This window comes from Aphelocoma coerulescens, chromosome 27 (assembly GCF_041296385.1).
Source record: "Aphelocoma coerulescens isolate FSJ_1873_10779 chromosome 27, UR_Acoe_1.0, whole genome shotgun sequence".
NCBI lineage: Eukaryota > Metazoa > Chordata > Aves > Passeriformes > Corvidae > Aphelocoma > Aphelocoma coerulescens.
This window is the reverse complement of record NC_091040.1, coordinates 5,890,700-5,904,952: the sequence shown is the minus strand read 5'-3', so window position 1 is coordinate 5,904,952 and position 14,253 is coordinate 5,890,700. Positions and strand designations below refer to the sequence as shown.

At 57.1% G+C, this 14,253-nt stretch overlaps 2 protein-coding genes across 2 annotated transcripts in view; both read left to right on the top strand.

The window, feature by feature from the left end:
- SCN4A (sodium voltage-gated channel alpha subunit 4) overlaps window positions 1-4,779 on the top strand; it is a 42,084-nt gene extending 37,305 nt beyond the window's left edge. Inside the window, exons 25-27 of the mRNA XM_068996277.1 lie at window positions 183-287; window positions 956-1,226; window positions 1,659-4,779. Coding sequence (XP_068852378.1) covers window positions 183-287; window positions 956-1,226; window positions 1,659-2,848 — 1,566 coding nt within the window. The 3' untranslated portion in view covers window positions 2,849-4,779. The remainder of the gene's footprint in view (window positions 1-182; window positions 288-955; window positions 1,227-1,658) is intronic.
- Window positions 4,780-7,929: 3,150 nt separating this feature from the next.
- CD79B (CD79b molecule) lies at window positions 7,930-13,122 on the top strand. The gene is made up of 6 exons (XM_068996541.1): window positions 7,930-8,008; window positions 9,831-9,872; window positions 10,738-11,046; window positions 11,564-11,682; window positions 11,960-12,001; window positions 12,324-13,122. The coding sequence occupies exons 1-6, from the start codon at window positions 7,942-7,944 to the stop codon at window positions 12,420-12,422; spliced, it is 678 nt and encodes a 225-aa protein (XP_068852642.1). The 5' UTR covers window positions 7,930-7,941; the 3' UTR covers window positions 12,423-13,122.
- The last annotated feature ends 1,131 nt before the right edge of the window (window positions 13,123-14,253 follow it).

Sequence of the window (14,253 nt, the reverse complement as noted above, 5' to 3'; positions counted from 1 at the left end):
TGGAGGGTGGGCAGAGCTGAGCACACTGGTGGTGCTGAGCGAGGTCTGCAGGACACAGAGAGGACACCTTGCTCCCAGCAGGGTCTCTGAGGGGCTGGAGATACTTGGTGGGAAGGGACGTGCTCAGAGACGCTTGGTGGGAAGAGAATTCCCGAGACTAACAGCAGTGATTCCCTTTATACTTTGGAGGCAAAGACATCTTCATGACGGAAGAGCAGAAGAAATACTACAACGCCATGAAGAAGCTGGGATCCAAGAAACCCCAGAAGCCCATCCCCAGGCCATCGGTACGTTGGGTTCATCCTCCTGGAGCGGAGCACGCGGGGAACACTGCAAGCCACCAGCTGTCCCAAAGGGAACAAGAAGGGTCCAGGGAAGACCATTTGCCCCATTGTGACTCTTCAGACAGGAACCGGCCAAGAGCTGGGGCTTCACAAGAGCCACCTCCCTTGGGTCTGCTCTTTAGCCCTGGGTCTGCTGGCAAGGGCAGTGATGGGATTTCTTTTGCAGGAATTTGGGTTTTTTCCTAGTTTGGCTCCCAGCTCCTCTCTGGAAGGGAGTTGGGCTCTAGGAAAGCTCAGCTTTCAACCCCCCAGAAGGGACCCTGGTCCAGCCAAAACACTCTCAGCTGTGATTTGGGTTTTGTAGCCCTGCACAAGTGAGGTCCTTCCCATGTGTTAATTTGTGCCCTATCAGCTGTGGGTATAATTAGCAAGGACTGCGCCCTGTGCCCACTCCTTCTGGCTGTGGCATTCCCAGGGGTGCTCCATCCTGAGAGGTGCTGGGAATCCTCCCCCCATAACTTTTGGGGCTGTGCTGGCCACAACCCTGAGGTTTCCCACACTTGCAAATATGGTTCCTTCTCTTTCTGTTGTGTTTTTGTTTTGCTGTGTCTGTCGTGTGTTCCCACCTCCTCTCTGGTGCTCCATCGTCACCCTCGTGTCCCTCATGGCAGAACAAATTCCAAGGGAAGGTGTTCGACTTCGTTACCAAGCAAGTGTTTGACATCACCATCATGATCCTGATTTGCCTGAACATGGTGACCATGATGGTGGAAACAGATGACCAGAGCGAGCTCAAAACCTCTGTCCTCTACAAGATAAACCTGGTCTTCATCGTCATCTTCACCGGGGAGTGCGTGCTCAAGATGTTCGCCCTGCGCTACTACTACTTCACTGTGGGCTGGAACATCTTCGACTTCGTGGTGGTCATCCTGTCCATCCTGGGTGAGTCCCGCTGCTCCCACCACTCCCTCAGAGATCCCACTGGACAATGAAGAGTGGCAATGGTCTCACCAATCCACAGCCACCAAGCTGTCACTGGACCCTGTTTGCACCGGCCCTTTGAGCAGGGCCAAGCCCCCAGGACCCTGAGACATGACAGATGTGAGGCCACCCCAGGCCAGGGTGAGGGGCTGGGGATCTCTCTGCTCCTTCTTGGTGTTATTTCCCTTGGTGTTTCCTTTCTCTGAAACAGAGCAGCCAGAGTTTAACCCTTGGGCCTGTGCTCGGAGGTTATTTTTTAATGTTTTCCCTGTCACTGGAGGAGCCATCAGAGGTGGCCTCACCTCCCTGTGTCTGCCCAGACAGAGCAGAGCAGCTCCCCCTCACCTCCCACTGGTGACACAGCAAACTCACCTGTCCTTCATCCCTCCGCAGGTATTGTCCTCTCAGACATCATCGAGAAGTATTTTGTGTCCCCCACCCTCTTCAGGGTCATCCGGCTGGCGAGGATCGGCCGCGTGCTGCGGCTGATCCGAGGAGCCAAAGGCATCCGGACGCTCCTCTTTGCCCTGATGATGTCCCTGCCCGCCCTGTTCAACATCGGCCTCCTGCTCTTCCTTGTCATGTTCATCTACTCCATCTTCGGAATGTCCAACTTTGCCTACGTCAAGAAGGAGTCAGGGATCGATGACATCTTCAACTTCGAAACCTTCGGGAACAGCATGATCTGCCTCTTCCAGATCACCACGTCAGCGGGGTGGGATGGGCTCCTCAACCCCATCCTCAACAGCGGCCCCCCGGACTGCGACCCCGAGCTGGAGAACCCCGGGAGTTCGGTGAGAGGAGACTGTGGGAACCCCTCCATCGGCATCTTCTTCTTCTGTAGCTACATCATCATCTCCTTCCTCATCGTGGTGAACATGTACATCGCCATCATCCTGGAGAACTTCAACGTGGCCACGGAGGAGAGCAGCGAGCCCCTCTGCGAAGATGATTTTGAAATGTTTTATGAAACTTGGGAGAAGTTTGACCCGGACGCCACCCAGTTCATCGCCTACAGCACCTTGTCTGACTTTGTGGACACCTTGCAGGAGCCACTCAGAATTCCCAAGCCCAACAAGATCAAACTCGTCACCATGGATCTACCAATGGTTGCTGGGGACAAAATCCACTGCCTAGACATCCTCTTCGCCCTGACTAAGGAAGTGCTGGGAGACTCGGGAGAGATGGATGCCTTGAAGGCCACCATGGAGGAGAAGTTCATGGCTGCCAACCCCTCGAAGGTTTCCTATGAACCCATCACCACCACCCTGAAGAGGAAACACGAGGAGGTCTGTGCTACCAAGATCCAGAGGGCTTTCCGGAGGTACCTCCTGAGGCGCTCAGTGAAGCAGGCGTCCTACATGTACAGGCACAGCCAGGACGCCCTGGGCGAGGACGCGCCCGAGAAGGAAGGGCTGATCGCCACCAAAATGCAGGAGATCTATGGGAACACTGGGACAGACGTGGAGACAGCCCCTGCCTTGGGCCTCGAGCCCATTCCCAGCTCAGAGACGCGCCAGGATGCTCCTGAGGAAGCACGAGCTTGGGATAAGGAACGCGTGGTGAAAGAGTCGCTGGTGTAGCACAAGGAGATTCCACCTCTGGCCCAGCCCAAAGAGGCTTCATCTGTGTCTCCTGTTCAGAGCTCTTCCATGCACAGATCTTTAGATCTTAGATATTGAGCTAATTTCAGATATTTCAAGCAACCACCTTGACTTTCATAGCAGGATCTCCTCCTGATCCTGGGTTTTACAGCCCACTGCACTTGCAAAGAGTTTAATTCTTTTTCTTATGAGAACTCAAATGTGAAATCTGCTGTCAGTGAAAGAGAAACAAGTTAGTTTTGAAATGATCTCATCACGGTAACGATGTTTTTCAGACACGAACAGAAGAATATGGTTGTCCTTTCACTTAAAGTAATTATTTATTAATGTTATTTCACAGTTAAGAGATTTTCCTGTATTTTATTCTTCCAGAGTGCAGCCAAGCAACCAGTGAGAGATGAGCCAAGTGAAATAATATTAAGAATAATTACAGAAAACACAAGGTTTTGTGAACAAAAATCTTCAAAGTCTTAAAGTAGCACCTTTCTTTTGAACCTCTGAATAAGCTTGATGATTATTTTTTGTTACATACAAGAGAAAGTGCAATTATGTCTTAAAAATTGGTTTGCAAAGCCAAAGCAAAGCATCTGCAGATTTGTTCTCAGGGTTAAATATCAGGTTTTCAAGGTCTCTGAATATGCATTGAAACCAGAAATCATTCAGGTCTCTGCAGGACGAATGTAAACACTATTTATAGTCAGGTTTTACTCTGTTTTCCCATTTCCATGCAGGGTTTGTGGCAGGAAAGCAAAGGTAGGGTTTGGAAAACATCCTCCAAGAATCCCCAGTCCCAGGGACAAAACTCTCCAGGGTTTTTTTTTTTCTAGCCCTGTTGCAAGAGGAATCGTCCCACTGGAGGGCTCTTGGTTGGCGTTCCCAATGTCCTCTTTGTTAGTATTAATTAATGAGATGGACCCCAAAGGATCAGAGCAGATGTTTGAACAATCCTTTCCGCGAGCTGCTTTAGGGGTGCCCTAAATCCCACCCAAGCCCCAGGTGGCTCCATGTAATAAACGACCCCATTGGGGTGTGAATCCCAAAATCCTCAGGCAGAGCATCTTTCCCTAGGCTGGGGCTGTGGAGAGGCCCCTGTGGCACGTTCGGGATGGGCCAGGCAGGTCCTCACCAAGAAACCTCCAGGCAGAGGAGCATCTTCCTGGGGGAAAAGGGACTTGCTGTTCTTCACACAGGTGAGCGAAAGGAAAGTAAATCAAGGAAAAGTGTCCTGGCAGAGCCGTGGCTGCCCTTGGATCCCTGGAAGTGTCCAAGGCCAGGCTGGATGGGGCTTGGAGCAGCCTGGGACAGTGGAAGGTGTCTCTGCCTTTGGCAGGGGGTGGAATGGATGAGCTTTAAGGTCCTTCCAACCCAGCCCATTCTGGGATTCTGTGAAAAACATGCAAAAGGCCCCAAGTTCACCTCTGACCAACTTCTGCCTTCAAAAGGGAAACCCCCCCACTCTTGAGATCAAAACAAACGAACCAAAACCTCTTCCAGTTCAAACAAGGGCTGTTCCTGAAGCCAAAGGCTCCGTCTTTTTGTACTCTGATGATTCTCTTCTCTTCCCGGGCTGCTTTGGGCGCTGCTGTCACGGATGCCCCGTGGCCAGGCTGGCCAGGAGCGGTGCTGAGCTTGGCTCGGAGCCATGAGCCACCAGCCAGGTGGCAGAGCTGGGGATGCTCGGCTCGTCCCGTGCCCTTGTGCTCTCATTTCCATGTTGGTGCTCCCTGGAGCAGGAGCTGGAGCTGCTGTCGCTGGCGTTTCCGTGGGAAGCATCCCTGGCACGGCACTCCCTGCCCGGATCATGGTTCACAATCGATGCTGCTTCTACGTTTGTGTCGTCGGGGATGGGGAAATGCCCCAGAGCAGGGTTTGTGTGAGCTAAAGCTGTTTTTCTTTGTACATTTCTTACAATAAACAACTGTAAATGATCTGTTATTATGATACCGGGTGTGCTGGGGGCGGGGGGAGAAATGTTTTCCCTGCACTGGGAGGGGTGAACACCCCTTCCCTTTGCTCCCTGTGCTTGGCCTTGGACCTGCCAACCTCAGCAGGGCCTGGGGGTCTCATCCTGCACAGGAGGCCCCCAGGGCTGTGCCCTGGGACCTCCAACCCAGCTCCCAAAGCTTCTGCTCTGCTCATGTTCCCATCCCCTGGAGCCCTCGGTGCTCGTGGACTCCAGGAGCCATAGGAGATGCTGCTGTGGGCTCCCCCAAGGACAGAGGAGGGTTTGGAGGAGGTTCAATTCCCCCGAGCTGCCCCACACCAGGCTCCAACCCCACCCCAGCAGCCACGTGGGAGCAGGTGAGCATCACTGGCAGAGGACAGGGTGGGTGAAGCAGGTTCTGCGTCAGCGAGGAGCTGCCCCGGGGCCCCGCTGACGTCCCCAGGGGCCACGGCTCGGCCTCGCCACTGTTTTTGCTGCTGCTGGAACAGCTCGTCCCAGGTCTGGCGTAATCCAGGTGCAGAGCAGCCTGTGCCACGCAGGGGCCGCAGGGGCAGGGGCAGAGCCCACCCGCCTGGGCACTGTGAAACCCAAACCCCAATGCATAGGGATGGGCTGGGGACGGTGGGGAAGGCGCTGCTGCTGGCTGTGGCTCTGCTCTGGGAGCTGTGGAGCCACAGTGGCCCAGGGGAAGAGGCGTGGGGACATGGGACACTCCCCGTGGGTCCCCCTACACCCCACGTCATGGGTGCTGTAAGCACAGGGGTCTTAGGGGACACCGAGCCCCTCTGAGCCTTTCAAGGATGCCAAGGAGCCCACGGGCAGCTCAGGGGGTGATTTGGCCGCTGTCACTGCAAACCCTCTTCAGTCTGTGCCCCGCTCCTGGTTTTACCTCACAGGGCACCTCCAGCATCCCAGCTCCCATCTGCAGCCCCAGAGCCTGATAAAAACCCCTGCAAAGCCTGGGACAGTGCCCAAGCACGTGGGCATCCCTTCCCTTTGCCCTGCTGGGATACCAGGGCCAGGCTCTGCTCCTCCAGCCAGACCCAGGGGTGATGGCAGCAGGGATCCTGTGCAGCACCAGGAGAAGGCACCTCTCCCATCATCTTTCCCTCATGGAGCCGTTTTTTCTCTGGAAATCTTTATTTGTCTGGCTTCCTGTCCCTTTGCATGCAAAGTCAGGCTGGGGCTGGTTCCCGGCACCCATCACATGCTCAGAACTGGCAAAAAACCCACCCAGCTTGCAGAAGATGAAGGTTTGGGGAGGCCCCGGGCAGTGGCACCGGGCTCTGGGGACCAACATGACTGGCAGAAGTACCCAAAGGTGTTTTTCACTGGAGTTACAGTTCAGTGCTCACCCCCAGCTGGTAACGAGCCCAGCCAGGGGGGCAGGGCATGGGGGAAACTGTTTCTGCACCAGAGCTCACCTTGGGGGGCTCCTTATGCTTCCCTGGGGCCTGGCTGGCTCAAAGGTTTCATGGAGAAGGCTCTTGGAAGTGGCAAATGGGGCATGGAGCAGAGGTGGCCATGGCTGGCACTCAAGGCTGGCACACTTTCGGCCATTTATCCCTCTCGTCTTCTCCCTGGAAGCGCTCAGAACACGTGTGGATGTGGCACTTGAGGCCCTGGGTTAGTGGTGATCATGGTGGTGCTGCTGGGCTGGCGATCCTAAAGGCCTTTTCAAACCATAATGATTTTGTGATTGACTCACACTTCTGTGATTTTAGATTTCTGGACTCCCTGGGCTGCAGGGAGGGGAGCTGGGGGACCCATCCCGCTGCACCCCACGACAAGCAACCCCACAAACATCCCCTATTCTTATCCCATCCCTGCTGCAACCCTTGGCTACTGGGCCAGCAGCAATCCCTGCCCATCGCCTTCAGGCCAAACACCCTGGGGGGGAACTGTGGAGCTGGGGGGACACCCTGGGGTCACCCCCATCCTGTCCCCACAGGGATGTGGCCAGGCAGCACCAATCCCATCCCCTGGGCACATCCCGTGCTCAGCCCAGCTTTGGCATCCCCTGCTCTGCAGATGGGCTCACCCCCAGCTCCGCTGCAGATCCACACCGGTCCCGGCCACCTCCAGGGAATGTTGGCACCACGGGGAGCACAGCCTGGGGACACGAGGGTGGACAGAGCCCAGGGATGTGAGCGTGGATAGTGCCCAGGGACATGAGGGTGGACAGTGCCCAGGGATGTGAGCGTGGATAGTGCCCAGGGACATGAGGGTGGACAGTGCCCAGGGATGTGAGCGTGGACAGTGCCCAGGGACATGGGGATGGAATAAGCCCAGGGACACAGGCTGGACAGTGCCCAAGCACATGGGGATGGACGGTGCCTTGGGACAAGAGGATGGACAGTGCCCAGGGACCCGGGGCTGGACAGTGCCCGGGGACAGGAGAATGGACAGTGCCCAGGAACAGGAGGATGGACAGTGCCCGGGGACAGGAGGATGGACAGTGCCCGGGGACCCGGGGCTGGACAGTGTCCGGGGACAGGAGGATGGACAGTGCCCGGGGACAGGAGGATGGACAGTGCCCGAGGACAGGAGGATGGACTGTGCCCGGGAACCCGGGGCTGGACAGTGCCCAGGAACAGGAGGATGGACAGTGCCCGGGGACAGGAGGATGGACTGTGCCCGGGAACCCGAGGATGGACAGTGCCCGGGGACCCGGGGCTGGACAGTGCCCGCGGACAGGAGGATGGACAGTGCCCGAGGACAGGAGGATGGACTGTGCCCGGGAACCCGGGGCTGGACAGTGCCCAGGAACAGGAGGATGGACAGTGCCCGGGGACAGGAGGATGGACTGTGCCCGGGAACCCGGGACTGGACAGTGCCCAGGAACAGGAGGATGGACAGTGCCCGGGGACAGGAGGATGGACAGTGCCCGGGAACCCGGGGCTGGATGGTGCCCAGCCCTCAGGCACGGCCGCCCCAGCGTCTGCACCGCATTCAAAACCAGCCCCGAGGGAAAGTCCCCGGCGGGGAGGATTTACATGAGCAGGAAAGGGGCCGTGCACAGAGCAGCAGCTCTGCCATTTTTAGGCACTGGGGCCAGGGCAGTGGGAGCAGCAGCGGTTTCAGCAGAAGCAAAGCGTGGATGTTTCCCTGCCCCGGGCACTGAAATATGGCTGATGTGGGCACGAGGCTCTGGCTGCTGCCGGTGACCCTCGGGCTGCTGGCTCTGCTCACAGGTAGGCACCAAACGGGGTTTGCAAGGAGCCAGGACAATGCCCCGGGCTGTGTCCCCTGCTCGGGGGCTTCCCCCAGCTCTGCCTCTCGGGGCATTAATTTTAAGCTTTGTGCTGGTCTCTCTCAGCCCTGCTCTGTGCTGGGAGCCTCCCGGGGAGCCCAGCAGGGCACGCAGGGCTCGGAGCCCAGTGCCTGCCCTGGGTCTGGGTTTTGCTTCCCTCGGGGTGCGCAGACGGGACCCGTTCTGGGGCAGGCAGGTGGCTTTGGCCGAGCGGCTGCAGCGCCAGCGTGGCTGGGGCTGCAGGTGGCAGGAAAGAAGAGTTGTTGAGGTTTTTTTAACCATTTATTGCTCTCAGAGGCCTGGGGATGGGGCTGGCACATCGCTGAGGCCATGGCCAAGCCACATCTCTGCTCTGTGGGGTTCAGTGCCCACAAGCGGAGGAGAAATGGGAGGAAAAAGGCTTTTAGGGTGATTTGTGGGGTCTGTGTGAACATCCCTGCGCTGTTCCCCTTGGAGAAGCAGCAGCAAAACCCAGGACATGGCTCCCGTCCCCTTCCAGCTCCTCTTGCCTGGTGCAGGGACAGCCACGAGAACCTGCAGCAGATCCCGCCCCCGGAGGGAAACGTGTGCCCACGGGACAAAGGGCATTTAAAGGGTTTCTGTGGTGGCCACAGAAGTCCAGCATGGATTAGAGGCTGCAGGGTTTGAACTTGGCTCTCATGACGACTTCGGGGGAGGACGGGGCAAGTTCAGCCCACCTGTGGCTGCAGTGGAACTCCTGACTTGGAGGGGTGTGAGGGACCAGCCTGGTCCTCCTTTGGAAACACCAAGAGAACCTGGAGAGCAAAGCCTTGGCTGCTGGCACTGCGGGTGACAGGGACACACACCCCATGCACAGCCAGGACAAAGGGCATCTCCCATCCTGGAAAAAAATGGAACGGGGCTGGAGGGGAGGATTTGCCTGCAGAGGTGTCAGTGCCGAAGGTGAACAGGGCAGCAGGGACCTGGAAGCGGCTCTGGGGAAATGAGAGGAGCCCCTGTCCAAGCCAGGAAGTCCCAGGGAACTGCAGGAGGGTGGCACAGCCACAGGCTGGGGAATTGAACCTTTCTTCTTCTTCTTCTTCTTCTTCTTCTTCTTCTTCTTCTTCTTCTTCTTCTGTTCCTTCTTCTCCTCCTGGGGAGGGGGAGGTTTGCTGGGGAGGTTTGGTGAATCTCCATTGAGAGGAGGGAGCTGGGCGCTCAAGCGGGGCAGTAAACAGGGCTGGGGCTTCCTGCCCAGCTGCAGCAAGAGGAACCAGGCCCAGGGGCACTGGAGCTGCAGGCAGGGCACCCGTGGGTGCTGGGGGGGTTCCCACCTCACCCCGCTTCCTGCACTGCACGTCCCACAGCACCAACCCACAGCCCTTGTCCCGGGGGGCTGCGTGGCCCCAGGATCTGTGAGCCCCTGGCCATTGCAGGGCTCCGAGCCCAGGAAATGCCAGCAGGGAAGGGTTTCTGGTTGGTTCAGAGAGTGGAAATGCAGAGCTGGGAGTATCTGGAGCCTTCCTGAGAGGCAGCAGCCTCAGGGACATTATAGAGAGCAGGTTTCCCTGGGGTATAAACCAGGAAACAACCTGGAAAACTTTCAGGAGACAGGATGGAAACAGAAGGGTTTGTACCCAAATCTGCGCTGCCCCGGGCCCTCTGAGCAGGGCTCCGTTGCTGCTCCTCAGAGCTCCACCCCATGTGGAGTGGGCACGAAGGGCCCAGGGCACATCCGTCCCCCCGGGGACACCCTCGTGGGCTCCTGGCCACAATCTCAGGGCCCTTCTCCTGTCTTGCAGGTGGGACCTCAGCAGAGAAGGACAACACCAGGAACAACACAGGTACCCTCAGACCTGCTGGGCTCTTCCCCTACCTGTGTCCCCCAGGGTCCCTCCTGTCCCCACAGAGCCGCTGTCCCCCCACCCACAGGCCTTGCCCTGCACAGAGGCCATTCCCAGGCTGTGACATCCCCAACCCTGCACCTTCCTCTCCCTCTGCAAGGCCGGCTCTGTTTTGTCTTTCCTGAGCACCCACGGGTTTTCCCTTTGCATGGGTCCCAAGCTGGGACCAGCACTGGGCTTGTGCCACAGCATTTGTGCCATTGTCCTTGTGCCACCCATGGTGCTCTAAGGGTGACCTCTGCAACCCAAACGGGCTCTCAAAGTCACCACCCTGGGACTAAAACACGGCCAAAAAAATACAAAATAGAGCAAAAGGCAAAAAAAAAAAAAAGTGGAAGCAAGAGAGAAACCAGCTGGGATTCCACCAGCTGTAATTTTGGAGCTGGGATTAACTAAATGTGCCCAGAGAGGGGTGGAAGCAGGACAGAAGTACTGGAGCGAAGCTACTCCCACAGAAAATTGGAGTTTCCATTAAAAGCAGACTTCCACCAAAAGCCTCAGATTTTATAGAATCCTGGAATATCCTGATTGGAAGGGACCCCCAGGATCAGCCAGTCCCACCCTGGCCCTGCACAGACACCCCAACAACCCCACCCTGGGCATCCCTGGCAGCGCTGTCCCAGCGCTCCTGCAGCTCTGGCAGCCTCGGGGCCGGGACCATTCCCTGGAGAGCCCGGGATGAGGATAATTCACCAAAACCAAGCTGGATGCTCAAAAGCAGCATGGAAATGGGAAGCTCTTTGTTTGGGAGGTGCTGGGGGGGCTCTCATGGGGGTGGCCGCAGTGACAGCCCTGTCCCCTGCAGGTGACAGGTGTCCCCCGGTGCACCAGAACCCGCGGTACGTGGCCATCAGGAAGAACATGCCCGTCCACTTCATCTGCTACTCCCAGGAGCCCCAGACCATGAAGTGGTACAAGACAGCAGAGGACAGGAATGACTTCTCTGTGCTGGATCAGAGCACGTCCAGCTACAGCATCGAGAGGACGAACAGCTCCATCAACCTCACCCTCTTCAGGGCTACCTACGAGGACAACGGGATCTACGTGTGTGACAGGAAGGACCTGGAGAAGAAGGAGGAGCTGCACTCGTGTGGGACAGAGCTCCGGGTCATGGGTGAGTGGCAGCTCCCTGTCCTCCTGCACGCCAGGAGATGCTTTTTCTCCTCCTCTCCCATTTTCCCCTCCATATGAACCCCACATGGTGCTCCCACATCCCCACCCCTCCCTGTGCTGGTGGGACCATCTCAGACCCAGCTGTGGGTGCTCCATGGGACTACAGAGGTTCTGTTCCTCACTGCTGGCCCCAAGGAGCAGGAGAACCTCCCTGGGTCTGCCCTGGCATGTCCATCCTGCAAAAACACCCCCCAGGGACACGTTCCTCCAACAAATCAGGTTTGTCCTGCTCCTGGTGACTGCTGGGTGCTGTCCAAGGTGTCCCACCCCAGAGCTGATCCCCGATGCCAATGCTGGGGGCAGCTGTAGGGCTCTGGTCTCTCCCAGTGCAGAGGACAGGTCACGCTGGTCCCCAGATCCCCCCTTGGTGACACACTCTGGCCGTGGCGAGCTCATCCCTCTCCCTGCAGCCTGGCACAGAGGTGACACCTGGGCTCTCCCTGTGCTGTCACTGCCAGGTACCAGCAGCATCAAGCAGGTCCAGAACAGGAACACGCTGAAAGATGCCATCATCATCATCCAGTCCATCCTGCTCATCATCTTCATCAGCATCCCCATCCTCATCTTCCTAGATAAGGTCAGTGGCAGTGCCTGCAGCAGAGGGGATGTCCCCAGCGGCGCTCACAGCAGTGTCCCACAGTGCATCCCCGGCACACCAGTCCTGGGCATGGGATGGGGTTGGAGTTGTGGGAGGGAATGTTCATGTCTGAAGTGGGGAAAAAACCATCTCAGACGCTGTGTGGGACTCCATGGATTTGCCTGTGGAAGCGGTGGGACCTGGCCTGGGGGACCAAGGCTGGGGACAGGGGATCCTGGTGGGCACTGACACCAACCTGTGACTGTCCTGTCCGTAGGGTGAAGAGAAGAAAAGCCCGGAGGAGGACCACACCTATGAGGTAATTAATGACAGCAGGACCTCCCTAACGTCACCGCGAGCCTTGGCACAGGGGTGGTGCCCTTGCTGGGTGTCTGCTGGGGCCCCCTCCTTGGGAGGAGGATCTGGGCACCTTCCTCCCGAGTTACCCATCAGCTGTGATGAGCTGCCCCAAGGAGCACCCCGTGCACATCCAACATCCAACCTCTCCATGCCCTCTCCCTGTCGGAAGCTGCTCCAGCCTCAAGGGGAACAGCCTGGGAGGGTCCCCACCTGGGTGTCCCAAGGGATGTGCTGTGGCTGAAGCCTCCTCCTGTGTCTCACCCTCCTTGTGGTTGCTGCAGGGGCTGGAGGTGGAGCAGATGGCCACCTACGAGGACATCACTCCTTTCCGGGATGTGAAGGCCAAGTGGACAGTGGGGGAGCACCCAGGTGAAGAGTGAGGGGTCCTGCGCCCTCCGCCAGGCCCTGCCGGCACCCTGCCAGCCCCCGTGGGGACGGATCCCCCGGAGCACGGCTCTGCCTGGATCCCTGGCTGCTGTCCCAGGCTGCCAACACCTGCACAGCCCAGCTCAGGGCTGGGACGCTGCTGCCCTGGGGCGCTCACGTGTCCGGGCTGTGTACCCGAGGCTGCCCCGCCCCGGCTGTCGCTGTCCCTGCCCCGCTGACCAACCCCTAAACCTCTGTAGCAATTAGTGATCCCCCCTGGTCCCACAGCCTGGGCAGCCCCACGCCCAGCACTGAGCTCCAGCCTGGTCAATGCCATGGAAGGACTGGGAATGAGGGGTCTCCTCCAAGCCCACCACCCCGGGAAGGACAGGACCAGGCACTGCAAGGACGCTGCCAGCAGCACCGTGTGGGTGTTGTGAGAAGCGGATTTGGGGCCACTCTTCAGCTGTCAAAGCCACGGATGTGTCCACAGGCCCAGCTGGCAGAGGTGGAGGTGGAGGATCCTCCAAAAGCACCTCTTTTTCTCCAAAGACTACGGAAAAGCTGGGGAGAAAGGTCTCGCCCAAAGGCTCGCTGCTCCCCAGGCAAGAGCTGGCCCCTGTCACAAGGTCACCCCATGGTGAGGGACACTGTGGCCTCAGAACATCGGGGAAAGTTGGAAATTGTGGGACACAAACCTCCAACTGCTTTCGAAGCCCTAATAAAGGTAATGGGTAAATCCTCATCCTGCTCCATCCTGCCGTGCCCCTTCCAGGGGTGTCCCATAACCCTGGTGCTGATTTCTTGGGAATGACAAGCAGCTTTTAGTGGGTCCAGCTCAGCTAGAAACCAAACTTTACCCCTTCAAACTTCCCCCTGAGGGTGGGCAGGGATGGAAAACCAAGAGCAGACGTGAGGCTCCCGGGGGGAACCTCCACAGTCCCAAAACATCAGCTTGGGATGAGACAATCACCAGGATCCAAAGCAGGAGAATGAGGCCCAGGGCCAGCAGCTCCACTCTCAGCTACATCTGGTCTCGAAGGAGAAGCTCAAAAACATCTGGAGACTGGGTTTGTAATTAAATTATCTTGGCATGGCAGCAGCAGCTGAGGGTGGTGGGCTTGGGGCCAGCTGGGCACCCAAACCAGGGCTGGGGGGGCACAGTGGGGTTGGGGGCTTGGCTGCACAAGGGTGACAAGGTCATTGTGGCTAAACTGTCCCCTCTCAGAGAGCCCAAGGCCTCTGTGCCCTGATGATTCACGACATTTTGGGCTCCAAGCAGCTCCTGCAACTGCTCTGCCCCCCAAAAACAGCCAGAGAAGGGTAAAATTCCAAGCAAAAAGGGCTTTTCAGAAGTAACAGGATGGTTCTTGTTTACCAGTAAAGCACCTTGGTGGAAAACTGGGATTCAGTTTAAACTGCACAAAACCAGCATTTTAAAATTGAGTTTTACTAGTTCAATAAAACTACCCCAAATTAGTTCTGCCACATATATATATAAGTAATTTAGGCATATTTTACTTATAAAATTGGTTAATTAAAAAAAGGAGCATTCACAGAGAGAGAACTGGCTGTTCCTGGTTTCCACGTTTGCCAAGATTTTAAGACTAGCAGAGCTCATCCCTGCATTCCTTGTTTTCAGTTTCCAAATGGAAGAGGGAAGTTTCTTCTGGCCTTCCCAGCTCCCAACAGACTCTTCAGATCTGTGTAAACAGCTCACTCAAGTGACTGAACAGAATGATACAAAAAATAGAGAAAATTCGCTGTTTGCACCTGGTGAGGAACCCCTGGTGTCAAAAGCAGTTTTGGTGAACCCAGTCCTGCTTTGCTGCTCCCTCAGCCCAG

Coding starts and splice junctions, on each gene's coding strand:
- CD79B (XM_068996541.1), top strand. CDS start 7,942: ATGGCTGATGTGGGCACGAGGCTCTGGCTGCTGCCGGTGACCCTCGGG. Junction 8,009..9,830: donor GCTGCTGGCTCTGCTCACAG/GTAGGCACCAAA, acceptor CCTGTCTTGCAG/GTGGGACCTCAGCAGAGAAG. Junction 12,002..12,323: donor AGGAGGACCACACCTATGAG/GTAATTAATGAC, acceptor TGGTTGCTGCAG/GGGCTGGAGGTGGAGCAGAT.